Below are 21606 nucleotides of genomic sequence, written 5' to 3' on the forward strand. Positions count from 1 at the left end.
CGTTTCAATGAACCCGTTTCAATGAACCCGTTTCAATGAACCCGTTTCAATAAATCTGTATCAATAAACCCGTTTCAATAAACCCGTTTCAATAAACCCGTTTCAATGAACCCGTTTCAATAAACCCGTTTCAATGAACCCGTTTCAATAAACCCGTTTCAATAAACCCGTTTCAATGAACCCGTTTCAATGAACCCGTTTCAATAAACCTGTTTCAATAAACCCGTTTCAATGAACCCGTTTCAATGAACCCGTTTCAATGAACCCGTTTCAATGAACCCGTTTCAATAAACCCGTTTCAATGAACCCGTTTCAATAAACCCGTTTCAATGAACCCGTTTCAATAAACCCGTTTCAATAAACCCGTTTCAATGAACCCGTTTCAATAAACCCGCTTCAATAAACCCGTTTCAATAAACCCGTTTCAATGAACCCGTTTCAATAAACCCGCTTCAATAAACCCGTTTCAATAAACCCGTTTCAATAAACCTGTTTCAATAAACCCGTTTCAACAAATCTGTTTCAATAAACCTGTTTCAACAAATCTGTTTCAATAAACCCGTTTCAATAAACCTGTTTCAACAAATCCGTTACAATAAACCCGTTACAATAAACTTCTTCAATAGAGACCCACAGAGACCCATAGACACTCATAGAGACCCATAGACACTTATAGAGACCCACAGATACCCACAGAGACCCATAGACACTCATAGAGACCCATAGACACTCACAGAGACCCATAGAGACCCACAGAGACCCATAGACACTCACAGACACTCATAGAGACCCACAGAGACCCATAGACACTCATAGAGACCCATAGACACTCATAGAGACCCACAGATACCCACAGAGACCCATGGACACTCATAGAGACCCATAGACACTCACAGAGACCCATAGAGACCCACAGAGACCCATAGACACTCACAGAGACCCATAGACACTCACAGAGACCCATAGAGACCCACAGAGACCCATAGACACTCACAGAGACCCACAGAGACCCATAGACACTCATAGAGACCCATAGACACTCACAGAGACCCACAGATACCCACAGAGACCCATAGACACTCATAGAGACCCACAGAGACCCATAGACACTCACAGAGACCCATAGACACTCACAGAGACCCATAGAGACCCACAGAGACCCATAGACACTCATAGAGACCCACAGAGACCCATAGACACTCATAGAGACCCATAGACACTCACAGAGACCCACAGAGACCTATAGACACTCACAGAGACCCATAGAGACCCACAGAGACCCATAGACACTCACAGATACCCACAGAGACCCACAGAGACCCATAGACACTCACAGAGACCCACAGAGACCCATAGACACTCATAGAGACCCATAGACACTCACAGAGACCCACAGATACCCATAGACACTCACAGAGACCCATAGAGACCCACAGAGACCCATAGACACTCATAGAGATCCACAGAGACCCATAGACACTCATAGAGACCCATAGACACTCACAGAGACCCACAGAGACCCATAGACACTCACAGAGACCCACAGAGACCCATAGACACTCATAGAGACTCATAGAGACCCATAGACACTCACAGAGACCCATAGACACTCACAGAGACCCACAGAGACCCATAGACACTCACAGAGACCCATAGAGACCCACAGAGACCCATAGACACTCATAGAGACCCACAGAGACCCATAGACACTCATAGAGACCCATAGACACTCACAGAGACCCACAGAGACCCATAGACACCTCCCCCCCTACCCAACATGGCCGCCGTGGCTTCACCTCCACTCGGGCGGGGCGGGGTGTAAACGGGGGAGATGAGGGGCGGGGCTGGGCGTGGCTAGGAGAGCAACAGTGGGCGGGGCGTAACGGTGGGCGTGGTTAGGAGAGCAAAAGTGGGCGGGGCGTAACGATGGGCGTGGCTAGAAAAGCAACAGTGGGCGGGGCGTAACGATGGGCGTGGCTAGAAAAGCAACAGTGGGCGGGGCGTAACGATGGGCGTGGCTAGGAGAGCAACAGTGGGCGGGGCGTAATGGTGGGCGTGGCTAGGAGAGCATCAGTGGGCGGGGCTAGGAGGCGCGTGGGCGACGGGGGGAGTGGGAGGGGGGGGAAAGTAGGCGTGGCAACGGCGCGCGCCGGGCGTTGATTGGTCCGCTTCACCGCCTCGGCCCCCACCCCACCCCCACCCACCTCCACGTCGCCCCGCCCACTTCGACAGCGGAGGGATACAGCGGCCTAGTCGAGGTGAGGGTGAGAGACCCACAGAGACTCACAGAGACCCACAGAGACCCATAGACACTCATAGAGACCCATAGACACTCATAGAGACTCACGGAGACCCACAGAGACCCACAGAGACCCATAGACACTCATAGAGACTCACGGAGACCCACAGAGACCCACACAGAGACACACAGAGACCCATAGACACTCATAGAGACCCATAGACACTCATAGAGACTCACGGAGACCCACAGAGACCCACACAGAGACCCATAGAGACCCATAGACACTCACAGAGACCCATAGACACTCATAGAGACTCACGGAGACCCACAGAGACCCATAGACACTCATAGAGACTCACAGAGACCCACACAGAGACCCATAGACACTCATAGAGACTCACAGAGACCCACACAGAGACCCACACAGAGACCCATAGAGACCCATAGACACTCATAGAGACTCACGGAGACCCACAGAGACCCACACAGAGACCCATAGACACTCATAGAGACTCACAGAGACCCATAGAGACTCATAGAGACTCACGGAGACCCATAGACACTCATAGAGACTCACAGAGACCCATAGACACTCATAGAGACTCACGGAGACCCACAGAGACCCACACAGAGACCCATAGACACTCATAGAGACTCACAGAGACCCATAGAGACTCATAGAGACTCACGGAGACCCATAGACACTCATAGAGACCCACAGAGACCCATAGACACTCATAGAGACTCACGGAGACCCACAGAGACCCACACAGAGACCCATAGACACTCATAGAGACTCACAGAGACCCATAGAGACTCATAGAGACTCACGGAGACCCATAGACACTCATAGAGACTCACAGAGACCCATAGACACTCATAGAGACTCACGGAGACCCACAGAGACCCATAGACACTCATAGAGACTCACAGAGACCCACACAGAGACCCATAGACACTCATAGAGACTCACAGAGACCCACACAGAGACCCACACAGAGACCCATAGAGACCCATAGACACTCATAGAGACTCACGGAGACCCACAGAGACCCACACAGAGACCCATAGAGACTCACGGAGACCCACAGAGACCCACACAGAGACCCATAGACACTCATAGAGACTCACGGAGACCCATAGACACTCATAGAGACTCACGGAGACCCACAGAGACCCACACAGAGACCCATAGACACTCATAGAGACTCACGGAGACCCACAGAGACCCACACAGAGACCCATAGACACTCATAGAGACTCACGGAGACCCATAGACACTCATAGAGACTCACGGAGACCCATAGACACTCATAGAGACTCACAGAGACCCATAGACACTCATATAGACTCACAGAGACCCATAGACACTCATAGAGACTCACAGACACTCATAGAGACCCACAGAGACCCACACAGAGACCCATAGAGACCCATAGACACTCATAGACCCATAGAGACCCATAGAGACCCACAGAGACTCACACTCATAGACACTCATAGAGACCCACAGAGACCCACACAGAGACCCATAGACACTCATAGAGACCCACAGAGACCCACACTCATAGAGACCCATAGACACTCATAAACCCACAGAGACTCACACTCATAGAGACTCACAGAGACCCACACTCATAGAGACCCATAGACACTCATAGACCCACAGAGACTCACACTCATAGAGACCCACAGAGACCCACACTCATAGAGACCCATAGACACTCATAGACCCACAGAGACTCACACTCATAGAGACCCACAGAGACCCACACTCATAGAGACCCATAGACACTCATAGAGACCCACAGAGACTCACACTCATAGAGACCCATAGAGACCCACACTCATAGAGACCCACAGAGACTCACACTCATAGAGACCCACAGAGACCCACACTCATAGAGACCCATAGACACTCATAGACCCACAGAGACCCACACTCACAGAGACCCACAGAGACCCACACTCATAGAGACCCATAGACACTCATAGAGACCCACAGAGACTCACACTCATAGAGACCCACAGAGACCCATAGACACTCATAGACCCACAGAGACCCATAGACACTCATAGAGACCCACAGAGATTCACACTCATAGAGACCCACAGAGACTCACACTCATAGAGACCCATAGAGACCCACACTCATAGAGACCCATAGACACTCATAGACCCACAGAGACCCAGACTCCTAGAGACCCACAGAGACCCACACTCACAGACACCCACAGAGACCCACACAGAGACCCACAGAGACCCACACTCACAGACACCCACAGAGACCCACAGAGACCCACACTCACAGAAACCCATAGACACTCATAGACCCACAGAGACCCACACTCATAGACCCACAGAGACCCACACTCATAGAGACCCACAGAGACCCATAGACACTCATAGAGACTCACAGAGACCCACACTCATAGAGACCCATAGACACTCATAGACCCACAGAGACCCACACTCATAGACCCACAGAGACCCACACTCATAGAGACCCACAGAGACCCATAGACACTCATAGAGACTCACAGAGACCCACACTCATAGAGACCCATAGACACTCATAGACCCACAGAGACCCACACTCATAGACCCACAGAGACCCACACTCATAGAGACCCACAGAGACCCATAGACACTCATAGAGACCCATAGAGACCCACACTCATAGAGACCCACAGAGACCCATAGACACTCATAGAGACCCACAGAGACTCACACTCATAGAGACCCACAGAGACCCACACTCATAGAGACCCACAGAGACCCTCACAGAGACCCACACTCATAGAGACCCACAGAGACCCACACTCATAGAGACCCACAGAGACTCACACTCATAGACCCACAGAGACCCACACTCATAGAGACCCACAGACACTCATAGACCCACAGAGACCCACACTCATAGACCCACAGAGACCCACACTCATAGAGACCCACAGAGACCCATAGACACTCATAGAGACTCACAGAGACCCAGACTCATAGAGACCCACAGAGACTCTCACAGAGACCCACACTCATAGAGACCCACAGAGACCCACATCCACAGAGACCCACACTCATAGAGACCCACACTCATAGAGACCCACACTCATAGAGACCACACAGAGACCCACACTCACAGAGACCCACACACTCACAGACACCCACAGAGACCCACAGAGACCCACACTCTAGAGACCCACAGAGACCCACACTCACAGACACCCACAGAGACCCACACTCACAGACACCCACAGAGACCCACAGAGACCCACACTCTAGAGACCCACAGAGACCCACACTCACAGACACCCACAGAGACCCACACAGAGACCCACAGAGACCCCTCCCTCCCCACCCCCCCCCCCCCCCCAGCCATGGAGTCGTTGCTGGGCCCCGTGTTGGAGTTCCTGCGTGGCCGGCAGTCGTCGCTGCTCGCCTCCCTGGTGGCCGTCTGCGTCTTCGCCGGCCACGAACTCTTCACCGTCGTGTCCACGCCGTGCCCCTGTTCACCGGGCCGCAACCCGGTGCTCGCCGCCGTGGCCGCCCTGGGCCCGGCGCTCCTCCTGCTGCTAGCCGGGCTCGCCGTCAACAACCACACGCAGCGGTCGCTCACCGGTACGGCGGGGCCGGCGTCTCTTAGCCGGTACGGCGGGGCCTAGCGTCTCTTGAAGCCTAGTGTTTCTTGAAGCCTAGCGTCTCTTAGCCGGTACGGCGGGGCCTAGCGTCTCTTGAAGCCTAGTGTTTCTTGAAGCCTAGCGTCTCTTAGCCGGTACGGCGGGGCCTAGCGTCTCTTGAAGCCTAGTGTTTCTTGAAGCCTAGCGTCTCTTAGCCGGTACGGCGGGGCCTAGTGTCTCTTGAAGCCCGGCGTCTCTTGAAGCCGGTATCTCTTAGCCGGTACGGCAGAGGTCGCAAACGGGTTTTGATTCCTTACCCGTACCCGTAGCCAGCCGCACCAGGGTCGCAAACGGGTACCCGTACCCTACCCGTACCCGTACCCTACCCGTACCCGGCCGTACCCGTACCCGCACCCGACTGGGTACGGGTAGGGTACGGGTATCGGGTACCCGATTGCGACCTCTGGGATGAAGCCATGTTGCAGGCGCGGGTGGGTTGATTCTGGGAACTTGAATTGTGAGAAGAGACAAGACGTTGGGAAATGAGTGACAGTCACGGTGACTCACCAGTGACTCACGGTCTACCCGTACCCGTACCCGGCCGCACCAGAGTCGCAAACTCTCCCACTCACTCACCCACCCACCAATTCAGCTACTCACTCACTCACCCACCCACTCACCCACTCACGAACTCACTCACTCACCCGCTCACTCACGAACTCACTCACCCACTCACTCACTCACCCACCCACGAACTCACTCACTCACTCACCCACTCACTCACCCACCCACGAACTCACTCACCCACTCACCCACCCACCCACGCACCCACTTACTCACCCACCAACCAGAGGTCGCAAACGGGTTTTGATTCCTTACCCGTACCCGTACCCGGCCGCACCAGGGTCGCAAACGGCTACCCGTACCCGGCCGGGTACGGGTAGCCGGGTATCGGGTAGGGTACGGGTATCGGGTACCCGGTTGCGACCTCTGCGGTACGGTGTGTCTACCGGTGTGTCTACCGGTGTGTCTACCGGTACAAAGCCCCCCGTGTCTCTACCGGTACGCTAGCACGGTGTCTCTACCGGTACGCTAGCCCACGTCAGCGTCTCTAGCGGTACTGTAGCCCCGGTGTCTCAGGGTTCCTTCAGGAACAGGAGAACACTGCAATTGGCCACGTGGAAAGTTGCGGAGGAGAGGCTGCCACTCCTCTGTCGGGAGCTGGACCGGTACCGCCTGGATCTCTGTGGTATTCAGGAGGTCCGGTGGACTGGTTCTGGTGTCTGTGTCTATGGAGGAGAAGCTGCCACTCCTCTGTCAGGAGCTGGACCGGTACCGCATGAACTTCCGTGGTATACAGGAGGTCCGGTGGAACGGATCTGGTTTGTGTGTTGCAGAGGAGAGGCTGCCACTCCTCTGTCGGGAGCTAGATAGGTACTGCCTGGATCTCTGTGGTATTCAGGAGGTCCGGTGGAACGGATCTGGTTTGTGTGTGCAGAGGAGAGGCTGCCACTCCTCTGTCAGGAGCTGGACCGGTACCGCCTGGATCTCTGCGGCATTCAGGAGGTCCAGTGGACTGGTTCTGGTGTCTGTGTGTGTTGAGGAGAGGCTGCCACTCCTCTGTCAGGAGCTGAACCGGTACCCGCCTGGATCTCTGCGGCATTCAGGAGGTCCAGTGGACTGGTTCTGGTGTCTGTGTGTGTTGAGGAGAGGCTGCCGCTCCTCTATCGGGAGCTGGACCGGTACCGCATGGATCTCTGCGGCATTCAGGAGGTCCAGTGGACTGGTTCTGGTGTCTGTGTGTGTTGAGGAGAGGCTGCCGCTCCTCTATCGGGAGCTGGACCGGTACCGCATGGATCTCTGCGGCATTCAGGAGGTCCAGTGGACTGGTTCTGGTGTCTGTGTGTGTTGAGGAGAGGCTGCCGCTCCTCTATCGGGAGCTGGACCGGTACCGCATGGATCTCTGCGGCATTCAGGAGGTCCAGTGGACTGGTTCTGGTGTCTGTGTGTGTTGAGGAGAGGCTGCCGCTCCTCTATCGGGAGCTGGACCGGTACCGCATGGATCTCTGCGGCATTCAGGAGGTCCAGTGGACTGGTTCTGGTGTCTGTGTGTGTTGAGGAGAGGCTGCCGCTCCTCTATCGGGAGCTGGACCGGTACCCGCCTGGATCTCTGTGGTATTCAGGAGGTCCGGTGGACTGGTTTTGGTGTCTGTGTCTATGGAGGAGAGGCTGCCACTCCTCTGTCGGGAGCTGGACCGGTACCGCCTGGATCTCTGCGGCATTCAGGAGGTCCAGTGGACTGGTTCTGGTGTCTGTGTGTGTTGAGGAGAGGCTGCCACTCCTCTGTCAAGAGCTGGACCGGTACTGCCCTAACTTCCGTGGTATACAGGAGGTCCGGTGGAACGGATCTGGTTTGTGTGGGCAGAGGAGAGGCTGCTGCTCCTCTGTCTGGAGCTGGATAGGTACCCGCCTGGATCTCTGCGGCATTCAGGAGGTCCAGTGGACTGGTTCTGGTGTCTGTGTGTGTTGAGGAGAGGCTGCCGCTCCTCTATCGGGAGCTGGACCGGTACCGCATGGATCTCTGCGGCATTCAGGAGGTCCGGTGGAACGGATCTGGTTTGTGTGTGTTGAGGAGAGGCTGCCACTCCTCTGTCAGGAGCTGGACCGGTACCGCATGGATCTCTGTGGTATTCAGGAGGTCCGGTGGAACGGATCTGGTTTGTGTGTGTTGAGGAGAGGCTGCCACTCCTCTGTCAGGAGCTGGACCGGTACCCGCCTGGATCTCTGCGGTATTCAGGAGGTCCGGTGGACCGGCTCTGGCTCCTGCCACCGTGAGGGGTGGACAGTCCTCCACTCGGGGCAGGAGACTGCCAAACAACAGGGAGTGGCTCTTCTTCTGAACAAAAGAATGAAGGGGGCGTGGGAGCGTGGCGGTGAGGTGTGGGAAGCTGTAAGCCCCAGGATACTGTGGGCTCACATTCAACTGGAGGTGAGGAGTGGTGGTCGTGGTTACGTATGCCCCCACCGAAGACGAACATCCATGGAGGGATGCGGGCAAGGCGGTTGTTGTTGTATGTCTCAGTGTGTGTGTCTGTGTGTGTGTCTGTGTGTGTGTCTCTGTGTCTTTGTATGTATCTGTGTGTGTGTCTGTGTGTGTATCTGTGTCTGTGTGTGTGTCTGTGTGTGTATCTGTGTCTGTGTGTGTATCTGTGTCTGTGTCTGTGTGTCTATGTGTATCTGTGTGTGTGTCTGTATCTGTATGTGTGTCTGTGTGTATCTGTGTGTGTGTCTGTGTGTGTATCTGTGTCTAATATCTGTGTCTGTGTGTGTGTCTGTGTGTGTGTCTGTGTGTCTATCTGTGTGTGTATCTGTGTGTCTATGTGTGTGTGTCTGTGTCTGTGTGTGTATCTGTATCTGTGTGTGTATCTGTGTGTCTATGTGTGTGTGTCTGTGTCTGTGTGTGTATCTGTGTGTGTGTCTGTGTGTATGTGTGTATGTGTCTAATATCTCTGTCTGTGTGTGTGTCTGTGTGTGTATCTGTATTTGTGTGTGTATCTGTGTGTGTCTATCTGTGTATCTGTGTGTGTGTCTGTGTGTGTGTGTGTGTCTGTGTGTGTGTCTGTGTGTGTATATGTGTGTGTATCTGTATTTGTGTGTGTGTCTGTGTGTCTATGTGTATCTGTATCTGTGTGTGTATCTGTATCTGTGTGTGTATCTGTATCTGTGTGTGTCTGTACCTGTGTCTGTCTGTGTGTACCTGTGTCTGTCTGTGTGTGTACCTGTGTGTGTCTGTGTGTATGTCTGTGTGTGTCTGTGTGTGTCTGTGTGTGCGTGTGTACCTGTGTCTGTCTGTGTGTGTATCTGTGTGTGTCTCTGTGTGTGTGTCTGTGTCTCTGTGTCTCTGTGTGTGTGTCTCTGTGTGTGTGTCTGTGTCTGCCCCAGGCTGTGTCTCTAACAGCGTTCCCATCGGCGCTGCCATCTGCTGCGCGCTGAGTCTCCAGGCTCTCACTCGCTCCCTCCTGGCTCCCGTTGTGTGGCTCATCGCTGCTTTGCTCCGGGGAAACTACTACGAGTGTGGGGCCAGCGAGTTCCAGGTGACAGGTTAGAGTCCGGGACTCAGGGTCTAGTAGAGACTCAGGGTCTAGTAGAGACTCGGGGTCTAGTAGAGACTCGGGGTCTAGTAGAGACTCGGGGTCTAGTGGAGACTCGGGGTCTAGTAGAGACTCAGGGTGTAGTAGAGACTCAGGGTGTAGTAGAGACTCAGAGTGTAGTAGAGACTCAGGGTGTAGTAGAGACTCAGGGTGTAGTAGAGACTCAGGGTGTAGTAGAGACTCAGGGTCTAGTAGAGACTCAGGGTCTAGTAGAGACTCAGGGTGTAGTAGAGACTCAGAGTGTAGTAGAGACTCAGGGTCTAGTAGAGACTCGGGGTCTAGTAGAGACTCGGGGTGTAGTAGAGACTCAGGGTGTAGTAGAGACTCAGGGTGTAGTAGAGACTCAGGGTGTAGTAGAGACTCAGGGTGTAGTAGAGACTCAGGGTGTAGTAGAGACTCAGGGTGTAGTAGAGACTCAGGGTGTAGTAGAGACTCAGGGTGTAGTAGAGACTCAGGGTGTAGTAGAGACTCAGGGTGTAGTAGAGACTCAGGGTGTAGTAGAGACTCAGGGTGTAGTAGAGACTCAGGGTGTAGTGGAGACTCAGGGTGTAGTAGAGACTCAGGGTGTAGTAGAGACTCAGGGTGTAGTAGAGACTCAGGGTGTAGTAGAGACTCAGGGTGTAGTAGAGACTCAGGGTGTAGTAGAGACTCAGGGTGTAGTAGAGACTCAGGGTGTAGTAGAGACTCAGGGTGTAGTAGAGACTCAGGGTGTAGTAGAGACTCAGGGTGTAGTAGAGACTCAGGGTGTAGTAGAGACTCAGGGTGTAGTAGAGACTCAGGGTCTAGTAGAGACTCAGGGTCTAGTAGAGACTCAGGGTGTAGTAGAGACTCAGGGTGTAGTAGAGACTCAGGGTGTAGTAGAGACTCAGGGTGTAGTAGAGACTCAGGGTGTAGTAGAGACTCAGGGTCTAGTAGAGACTCAGGGTGTAGTAGAGACTCAGGGTGTAGTAGAGACTCAGGGTGTAGTAGAGACTCAGGGTCTAGTAGAGACTCAGGGTGTAGTAGAGACTCGGGGTGTAGTAGAGACTCAGGGTGTAGTAGAGACTCAGGGTCTAGTAGAGACTCATGGTGTAGTAGAGACTCAGGGTCTAGTAGAGACTCAGGGTGTAGTAGAGACTCAGGGTGTAGTGGAGACTCAGGGTGTAGTGGAGACTCAGGGTGTAGTAGAGACTCAGGGTGTAGTAGAGACTCAGGGTCTAGTAGAGACTCAGGGTGTAGTAGAGACTCAGGGTGTAGTAGAGACTCAGGGTGTAGTAGAGACTCAGGGTCTAGTAGAGACTCAGGGTGTAGTAGAGACTCAGGGTGTAGTGGAGACTCAGGGTCTAGTAGAGACTCAGGGTCTAGTAGAGACTCGGGGTGTAGTGGAGACTCAGGGTGTAGTAGAGACTCAGGGTCTGGTAGAGACTCAGGGTGTAGTAGAGACTCAGGGTGTAGTAGAGACTCAGGGTGTAGTAGAGACTCAGGGTCTGGTAGAGACTCAGGGTGTAGTAGAGACTCAGGGTGTAGTAGAGACTCAGGGTCTAGTAGAGACTCAGGGTCTAGTAGAGACTCAGGGTCTAGTAGAGACTCAGGGTGTAGTAGAGACTCGGGGTCTAGTAGAGACTCGGGGTCTAGTAGAGACTCGGGGTCTAGTAGAGACTCAGGGTGTAGTAGAGACTCAGGGTGTAGTAGAGACTCAGGGTCTAGTAGAGACTCAGGGTCTAGTAGAGACTCAGGGTCTAGTAGAGACTCAGGGTCTAGTAGAGACTCAGGGTCTAGTAGAGACTCAGGGTCTAGTAGAGACTCAGGGTGTAGTAGAGACTCAAGGTCTAGTAGAGACGCAGGGTCTAGTAGAGACTCAGAGTCTAGTAGAGACTCAGGGTCTAGTAGAGACTCAGGGTCTAGTAGAGACTCAGGGTGTAGTAGAGACTCAGGGTCTAGTAGAGACGCAGGGTCTAGTAGAGACTCAGGGTCTAGTAGAGACTCAGGGTCTAGTAGAGACTCAGGGTCTAGTAGAGACTCAGGGTGTAGTAGAGACTCAGGGTCTAGTAGAGACTCAGGGTCTAGTAGAGACTCAGGGTGTAGTAGAGACTCAGGGTGTAGTAGAGACTCAGGGTGTAGCAGAGACTCAGGGTCTAGTAGAGACTCAGGGTGTAGTAGAGACTCAGGGTCTAGTAGAGACTCAGGGTCTAGTAGAGACTCGGGGTCTAGTAGAGACTCAGGGTCTAGTAGAGACTCAGGGTGTAGTAGAGACTCAGGGTGTAGTAGAGACTCAGGGTGTAGCAGAGACTCAGGGTCTAGTAGAGACTCAGGGTGTAGTAGAGACTCAGGGTCTAGTAGAGACTCAGGGTCTAGTAGAGACTCAGGGTCTAGTAGAGACTCAGGGTGTAGTAGAGACTCAGGGTCTAGTAGAGACTCAGGGTGTAGTAGAGACTCAGGGTCTAGTAGAGACTCAGGGTGTAGTAGAGACTCAGGGTCTAGTAGAGACTCGGGGTCTAGTAGAGACTCAGGGTGTAGTAGAGACTCAGGGTGTAGTAGAGACTCAGGGTGTAGTAGAGACTCAGGGTGTAGTAGAGACTCAGGGTCTAGTAGAGACTCAGGGTCTAGTAGAGACTCAGGGTGTAGTAGAGACTCAGGGTCTAGGTGAGACTCAGGGTGTAGTAGAGACTCAGGGTGTAGTAGAGACTCAGGGTGTAGTAGAGACTCAGGGTCTAGTAGAGACTCAGGGTCTAGTAGAGACTCAGGGTGTAGTAGAGACTCAGGGTGTAGTAGAGACTCAGGGTGTAGTGGAGACTCAGGGTCTAGTAGAGACTCAGGGTCTAGTAGAGACTCAGGGTCTAGTAGAGACTCAGGGTCTAGGTGAGACTCAGGGTGTAGTAGAGACTCAGGGTGTAGTAGAGACTCAGGGTCTAGTAGAGACTCAGGGTCTAGTAGAGACTCAGGGTCTAGTAGAGACTCAGGGTCTAGTAGAGACTCAGGGTGTAGTAGAGACTCAGGGTGTCGTAGAGACTCAGGGTCTAGTAGAGACTCAGGGTCTAGTAAAGACTCAGGGTGTAGTAGAGACTCAGGGTGTAGTAGAGACTCAGGGTCTAGTAGAGACTCGGGGTCTAGTAGAGACTCAGGGTCTAGTAGAGACTCAGGGTCTAGTAGAGACTCAGGGTCTAGTAGAGACTCAGGGTCTAGTAGAGACTCAGGATCTAGTAGAGACTCAGGGTGTAGTAGAGACTCAGGGTGTAGTAGAGACTCAGGGTGTAGTAGAGACTCAGGGTCTAGTAGAGACTCAGGGTCTAGTAGAGACTCAGGGTGTAGTAGAGACTCAGGGTGTAGTAGAGACTCAGGGTGTAGTAGAGACTCAGGGTCTAGTAGAGACTCAGGGTCTAGTAGAGACTCAGGGTCTAGTAGAGACTCAGGGTGTAGTAGAGACTCAGGGTCTAGTAAAGACTCAGGGTGTAGTAGAGACTCAGGGTGTAGTAGAGACTCAGGGTCTAGTAGAGACTCGGGGTCTAGTAGAGACTCAGGGTCTAGTAGAGACTCAGGGTGTAGTAGAGACTCAGGGTCTAGTAGAGACTCAGGGTGTAGTAGAGACTCAGGGTCTAGTAAAGACTCAGGGTCTAGTAGAGACTCAGGGTGTAGTAGAGACTCAGGGTGTAGTAGAGACTCAGGGTGTAGTAGAGACTCAGGGTGTAGTAGAGACTCAGGGTCTAGTAGAGACTCAGGGTCTAGTAGAGACTCAGGGTCTAGTAGAGACTCAGGGTGTAGTAGAGACTCAGGGTCTAGTAGAGACTCAGGGTGTAGTAGAGACTCAGGGTCTAGTAGAGACTCGGGGTCTAGTAGAGACTCAGGGTCTAGTAGAGACTCAGGGTCTAGTAGAGACTGTGTGTGTCACTGTGTGTGTGACTGTGTGTGTGTCACTGTGTGTGTGTGTGTCACTGTGTGTGTGTCACTGTGTGTGTGTCACTGTGTGTGTGTGTGTCACTGTGTGTGTGTCACTGTGTGTGTGTCACTGTGTGTGTGTCGCTGTGTGTGTCGCTGTGTGTGTGTCACTGTGTGTGTGTGTGTCACTGTGTGTGTGTCACTGTGTGTGTGTCACTGTGTGTGTGTCACTGTGTGTGTGTGTGTCACTGTGTGTGTGTCACTGTGTGTGTGTCACTGTGTGTGTGTCACTGTGTGTGTCGCTGTGTGTGTGTCGCTGTGTGTGTGTGTCACTGTGTGTGTGTCACTGTGTGCGTGTGTCACTGTGTGTGTCGCTGTGTGTGTGTCGCTGTGTGTGTGTCACTGTGTGTGTGTGTCACTGTGTGTGTGTCGCTGTGTGTGTGTCGCTGTGTGTGTGTGTCACTGTGTGTGTGTCACTGTGTGTGTGTCACTGTGTGTGTGTCGCTGTGTGTGTGTCGCTGTGTGTGTGTCACTGTGTGTGTGTCGCTGTGTGTGTGTCGCTGTGTGTGTGTCGCTGTGTGTGTCGCTGTGTGTGTCACTGTGTGTGTCACTGTGTGTGTGTCACTGTGTGTCACTGTGTGTGTGTCACTGTGTGTGTCACTGTGTGTGTGTCACTGTGTGTGTGTCACTGTGTGTGTCACTGTGTGTGTGTCACTGTGTGTGTGTCACTGTGTGTGTCACTGTGTGTGTCACTGTGTGTGTCACTGTGTGTGTCTAGAGTGGTGCGAGGGTGTTTGACCACCCCAATGTGAGTCAGCTTCTTCCCCGCGAGTCTCTGGCTCGTGTCCCCTGCGACTCACTGAGGCTCAGCGCCTGGCTCAGTGTCGAGGACGAACGGCAAATTCGCTCCGATCTTATGGAGAAGATGCAGTTCGAGTCAGAGGTCAAACTCACTCAGTCAGTCACTCACTCAGTCAGTCAGTCACTCACTCAGTCACTCAGTCAGTCAGTCAGTCACTCAGTCAGTCACTCAGTCAGTCAGTTACTAGCTCACTCACTCAGTCACTCAGTCAGTCAGTCACTGAGTCACTCACTCAGACACTCGCTCAGACACTCACTCAGTCAGTTACTAGCTCACTCACTCAGTCACTCAGTCAGTCACTCACTCACTCGCTCACTCACTCACTCACCACTCACTCACTCACTCTCAGTGTCGAGGACGAACGGCAAATTCGCTCCGATCTTATGGAGAAGATGCAGTTCGAGTCAGAGGTCAAACTCACTCAGTCACTCACTCACTCAGTCAGTCAGTCACTCAGTCAGTCAGTCACTCACTCACTCACTTAATCACTCACTGATTCACTCACTCGCTCAGTCACTCAGTCACTCACTCAGTCACTCAGTCACTCACTCAGTCACTCACTGACTCACTCAGTCACTCACTAACTCACTCAGTCACTCACTCACTCACTCAGTCACTCACTAACTCACTCAGTCACTCACTCACTCAGTCACTAGCTCACTCACTCAGTCACTCAGTCACTCAGTCACTCAGGTGCTCAGTCACTCACTCAGTCACTCGCTCAGTCACTCACTCAGTCAGTCAGTCACTTAGTCACTCGCTCAGTCACTCAGTCACTCACTCACATGCTCAGTCACTCACTCACTCAGTCACTCACTCAGTCACTAACTCAGTCACTCACTCGCTCAGTCACTCACTCAGTCACTCACTTACTCACTGACTCAGTCACTCAGTCACTCACTCAGTCACTCACTCAGTCACTCACTTACTCACTCACTCAGTCACTCACTCAGTCACTCAGTCAGTCACTCACTCACTCAGTCACTCACTCAGTCACTCACTCAGTCACTCAGTGACTCTCTCAGTCACTCAGTGACTCAGTCACTAACTCAGTCACTCAGTCCCTCACTCACTCTCTCAGTCACTCAGTGACTCTCTCAGTCACTTAGTGACTCAGTCACTAACTCAGTCACTCACTCAGTCACTCACTCTCTCTCTCAGTCACTCACTCACTCAGTCACTCAGTCAGTCACTCACTCTCTCTCTCAGTCACTCACTCACTCAGTCACTCACTCAGTCACTAACTCAGTCACTCACTCAGTCATTCACTCACTCTCTCACTCACTGACTCACCCACTCACTCACTCACTAACTCACTCAGTCACCCACCCACTCACTCACTCGCTCACTAACTCACTCACTCACCACTCACTCACTAACTCACTCACTCACCCACCCCACTCACTCACCACTCACTCACTCACTAACTCACTCACTCACTCACCCACCCACTCACTCACCACTCACTCACTAACTCACTCACTCACTCACCCACCCACTCACTCACTCCCTCACCCACTCACTGACTCACCCACTCACTCACCCATCCACTCACTCACTCACCCACCCACCCACCCACTCACTCACTCACTCACCACTCACTCACCCACCCACTCACTCACCCACCCACCCACTCACTCACTCACTCAGTCACCCACCCACCCACCCACTCACTCACCCACCCCACTCACTCACTCACTCACCACTCACTCACCCACTCACTCACTCACTCACCACTCACCCACTCACCACTCACTCACCACTACCACTCACCACTCACTCACCCACTCACCCACTCACCCACCCACTCACTCACCCACTCACTCACTCACTCGCTCACTCACTCACTCACCACTCACTCACCACTCACCCACTCACCACTCACTCACCACTACCACTCACCACTCACTCACCCACTCACCCACTCACCCACCCACTCACTCACCCACTCACCCACTCACTCACTCGCTCACTAACTCACTCACTCACTCACCACTCACCCACTCACCACTCACTCACCACTACCACTCACCACTCACTCACCCACTCACCCACTCACTCACTCACTCACTCACCCACCCACTCACTCACCCACTCACTCACTCACTCGCTCACTCACTCACTCACCCACTCACCCACTCACTCACTCACCACTCACCCACTCACCACTCACCCACTCACTCACTCACCACTCACCCACCCACTCACTCACTCACTCACCCACCCACTCACTCACTCACCCACTCACCCACTCACCCACCCACTCACTCACTCACCACTCACTCACTCACTCCCCCACTCACTCACCCACTCACTCACCCACTCACCCACCCAGTCACTCACCCACTCACCCACTCACTCACCCACTCACTCACTCACTCACCCACCCACTCACCCACTCACTCACCCACTCACCCACCCACTCACTCACTCACTCACCCACTCACTCACTCACTCACCCACTCACTCACCCACTCACTCACTCACTCACCCACCCACTCACCCACTCACTCACCCACTCACTCACTCAGTCACCCACCCACCCACTCACTCACCCACCCACTCACTCACCCACCCACCCACTCACTCACTCACTCACTCACCCACTCACTCACCCACCCACTCACTCACCCACTCACTCACTCACCCACTCACTCACTCACCCACCCACTCACTCACCCACCCACTCACCCACTCACCCACCCACTCACCCACTCACCCACTCACTCACCCACTCACTCACTCCCCCACTGCTACTGCTGCAGGTACTGGGCTGGTCCCTGCTGCTATTCAGTGGCATGGCTGCCTTCCTCCTGCGTCTGATCGCTCTGTGCAAGTCGCCTGTTGCGTCTCTGCAGCTGCAGTACTGGAGGATGTACACTCGTGCCGAGAGAGACACCTTCAACACTGAGGCACAGGTAGACAGGGGAGACACGGGGAGACACGGGGAGACACGGGGGAGACACGGGGAGACACGGGGAGACACGGGGGAGACTCGTGCCGAGAGAGACACCTTCAACACTGAGGCACAGGGGAGACACGGGGAGACACGGGGAGACACGGGGAGACACGGGGAGACACGGGGGAGACTCGTGCCGAGAGAGACACCTTCAACACTGAGGCACAGGTAGACAGGGGAGACACGGGGAGACACGGGGAGACACGGGGAGACACGGGGGAGACTCGTGCCGAGAGAGACACCTTCAACACTGAGGCACAGGTAGACAGGGGGAGACACGGGGAGACACGGGGAGACACGGGGGAGACACGGGGAGACACGGGGAGACACGGGGAGACACGGGGAGACACGGGGGAGACTCGTGCCGAGAGAGACACCTTCAACACTGAGGCACAGGTAGACAGGGGGAGACACGGGGAGACACGGGGAGACACGGGGAGACACGGGGAGACACGGGGGAGACTCGTGCCGAGAGAGACACCTTCAACACTGAGGCACAGGTAGACAGGGGGAGACACGGGGAGACACGGGGAGACACGGGGGAGACACGGGGAGACACGGGGAGACACGGGGAGACACGGGGAGACACGGGGAGACACGGGGGAGACTCGTGCCGAGAGAGACACCTTCAACACTGAGGCACAGGTAGACAGGGGGAGACACGGGGAGACACGGGGAGACACGGGGAGACACGGGGAGACACGGGGAGACACGGGGGAGACTCCTGCCGAGAGAGACACCTTCAACACTGAGGCACAGGTAGACAGGGGGAGACACGGGGAGACACGGGGAGACACGGGAGACACGGGGAGACACGGGGAGACACGGGGAGACACGGGGGAGACTCGTGCCGAGAGAGACACCTTCAACACTGAGGCACAGGTAGACAGGGGAGACACGGGGAGACACGGGGAGACACGGGGAGACGCGTGCCGAGAGAGACACCTTCAACACTGAGGCACAGGTAGACAGGGGAGACACGGGGAGACACGGGGAGACACGGGGAGACACGGGGAGAAACGGGGAGACACGGGGAGACACGGGGAGACACGGGGAGACACGGGGGAGACTCGTGCCGAGAGAGACACCTTCAACACTGAGGCACAGGTAGACAGGGGAGACACGGGGAGACACGGGGAGACACGGGGAGACACGGGGGAGACTCGTGCCGAGAGAGACACCTTCAACACTGAGGCACAGGTAGACAGGGGAGACACGGGGAGACACGGGGAGACACGGGGGAGACACGGGGGAGACTCGTGCCGAGAGAGACACATTCAACACTGAGGCACAGGTAGACAGGGGAGACACGGGGAGACACGGGGAGACACGGGGAGACACGGGGAGACACGGGGAGACACGGGGGAGACACGGGGGAGACACGGGGAGACACGGGGAGACACGGGGGAGACTCGTGCCGAGAGAGACACCTTTAACACTGAGGCACAGGTAGACAGGGGAGACACGGGGAGACACGGGGAGACACGGAGACACGGGGAGACACGGGGGAGACACGGGGAGACACGGGGAGACACGGGGAGACACGGGGGAGACACGGGAGAGACTCGTGCCGAGAGAGACACCTTCAACACTGAGGCACAGGTAGACAGGGGAGACACGGGGAGACACGGGGAGACACGGGGAGACACGGGGGAGACTCGTGCCGAGAGAGACACCTTCAACACTGAGGCACAGGTAGACAGGGGAGACACGGGGAGACACGGGGAGACACGGGGAGACACGGGGAGACACGGGGAGACACGGGGGAGACACGGGGGAGACTCGTGCCGAGAGAGACACCTTCAACACTGAGGCACAGGTAGACAGGGGAGACACGGGGAGACACGGGGAGACACGGGAGACACGGGGAGACACGGGGAGACACGGGGAGACACGGGGGAGACACGGGGGAGACTCGTGCCGAGAGAGACACCTTCAACACTGAGGCACAGGTAGACAGGGGAGACACGGGGAGACACGGGGAGACACGGGAGACACGGGGAGACACGGGGAGACACGGGGAGACACGGGGGAGACACGGGGGAGACTCGTGCCGAGAGAGACACCTTCAACACTGAGGCACAGGTAGACAGGGGAGACACGGGGAGACACGGGGAGACACGGGGAGACACGGGGGGGACACGGGGAGACACGGGGAGACACGGAGAGACGTGCACTCACCCACTCACTCACTCACCCACCCACCCACTCACCTACCCACTCACCCCCCCACTCACCCACCCACCCACTCACCCACCCACCCACCCACTCACCCACCCACCCACTCACCCACCCACCCACTCACCCACCCACTCACCCACTCACTCACCCACCCACCCACCCACTCACCCACCCACCCACTCACCCACCCACCCACTCACCCACTCACCCACTCACCCACTCACCCACCCACCCACCCACTCACCCACCCACTCACCCACCCACCCACTCACCCACTCACCCACTCACCCACTCACCCACCCACTCACCCACTCACTCACCCACCCACCCACTCACCCACTCACCCACCCACCCACCCAGGCTCACGCGAAGAATCTGGCCAGACAGAACGTCACCGCTTTCCTCGGCTCCACCACCACCACCTCCACCACCTACCAGCCAGTGCCAGCCAACGAGCTGGAGGAGGAGGTGGACGAGGAGGTGGACCAAGAAGGTGGAAAGTCTCCGGCTCGCCCGCCCGGCTATCGCACTCCCACCGAGGTCGACTGGCGGCAGGCATCACGACCCTTCACCGTGACACCGGCTCGCGGCCGATGGAGCTACTCGGCGCTTCATCGGTGGGCGATGGAGAGACGTGGTGGTGGTGGTGGTGGTGGCGGTGGTGGTGGTGGTGGTGGTGGAACCGAGATGGTTCCTCTAGTGGCAGATGAAGTTGACTCAGAAGGCCCGGAACTGAGGAAGGCCGCCGTGAGGCTGAACGAGTCAACGCTTTAGCGGGTTTGTGGGTGGGTGAGTGGGTGGGTGGGTGAGTGGGTGGGTGGGTGGGTGAGTGGGTGGGTGAGTGGGTGGGTGAGTGGGTGGGTGGGTGAGTGGGTGGGTGGGTGAGTGGGTGAGTGGGTGGGTGGGTGGGTGAGTGGGTGAGTGGGTGGGTGGGTGAGTGGGTGGGTGGGTGAGTGGGTGAGTGGGTGGGTGGGTGAGTGGGTGAGTGGGTGGGTGAGTGGGTGGGTGAGTGGGTGGGTGGGTGGGTGGGTGAGTGGGTGGGTGGGTGGGTGGGTGAGTGGGTGGGTGAGTGGGTGGGTGAGTGGGTGGGTGAGTGGGTGGGTGGGTGGGTGAGTGGGTGAGTGGGTGAGTGAGTGGGTGGGTGAGTGAGTGGGTGGGTGGGTGGGTGGGTGGGTGAGTGGGTGGGTGAGTGGGTGAGTGGGTGGGTGAGTGGGTGAGTGGGTGGGTGAGTGGGTGAGTGGGTGGGTGGGTGAGTGGGTGAGTGGGTGAGTGGGTGAGTGAGTGGGTGGGTGAGTGAGTGAGTGGGTGGGTGAGTGGGTGGGTGAGTGGGTGGGTGAGTGGGTGGGTGGGTGAGTGGGTGAGTGGGTGGGTGAGTGGGTGAGTGGGTGGGTGGGTGAGTGGGTGGGTGGGTGAGTGGGTGAGTGGGTGGGTGGGTGGGTGAGTGGGTGGGTGGGTGGGTGAGTGGGTGGGTGGGTGGGTGAGTGGGTGAGTGGGTGAGTGGGTGAGTGAGTGGGTGGGTGAGTGAGTGAGTGGGTGGGTGGGTGAGTGGGTGGGTGAGTGGGTGGGTGAGTGGGTGGGTGGGTGAGTGGGTGGGTGGGTGAGTGGGTGAGTGGGTGGGTGGGTGGGTGAGTGGGTGAGTGGGTGGGTGAGTGGGTGGGTGAGTGGGTGAGTGGGTGAGTGGGTGGGTGGGTGGGTGAGTGGGTGAGTGGGTGGGTGAGTGGGTGGGTGAGTGGGTGAGTGGG

The 21606-nt window shown here is 55.5% G+C and overlaps 1 protein-coding gene across 2 annotated transcripts; it reads left to right on the forward strand.

Moving 5' to 3' along the window:
* Positions 1-2210: 2210 nt before the first annotated feature.
* On the forward strand, positions 2211-20647 carry LOC144739209 (uncharacterized). 2 transcript variants are annotated; one of them, XM_078622184.1, is made up of 6 exons: positions 2211-2258; positions 5618-5860; positions 9802-9953; positions 14641-15134; positions 17490-17642; positions 20225-20308. In XM_078622184.1, exons 2-5 carry the CDS (start codon positions 5620-5622, stop codon positions 17545-17547), a joined length of 945 nt encoding a protein of 314 aa, XP_078478310.1. In that variant the 5' UTR covers positions 2211-2258; positions 5618-5619; the 3' UTR covers positions 17548-17642; positions 20225-20308. The 2 variants fall into 2 exon arrangements, with proteins under 2 accessions (XP_078478310.1, XP_078478309.1); XM_078622183.1 differs by lacking the exon at positions 17490-17642 and having other exon boundaries at positions 20225-20647.
* Positions 20648-21606: the final 959 nt, after the last annotated feature.

This window comes from Lampetra planeri, unplaced genomic scaffold (genome assembly GCF_965212315.1).
Source record: "Lampetra planeri unplaced genomic scaffold, kcLamPlan1.2.h2 scaffold_137, whole genome shotgun sequence".
In the NCBI taxonomy this organism is placed as follows: domain Eukaryota; kingdom Metazoa; phylum Chordata; class Hyperoartia; order Petromyzontiformes; family Petromyzontidae; genus Lampetra; species Lampetra planeri.

What these genes read in the sequence shown, in the direction of transcription:
- LOC144739209 (XM_078622183.1), top strand. Translation starts at nt 5,620, where the DNA reads ATGGAGTCGTTGCTGGGCCCCGTGTTGGAGTTCCTGCGTGGCCGGCAG. An exon ending in CACGCAGCGGTCGCTCACCG is followed by an intron (nt 5,861 to 9,801) that starts GTACGGCGGGGC and finishes TGTCTGCCCCAG; the next exon opens with GCTGTGTCTCTAACAGCGTT. An exon ending in GTGGGGCCAGCGAGTTCCAG is followed by an intron (nt 9,954 to 14,640) that starts GTGACAGGTTAG and finishes GTGTGTGTCTAG; the next exon opens with AGTGGTGCGAGGGTGTTTGA.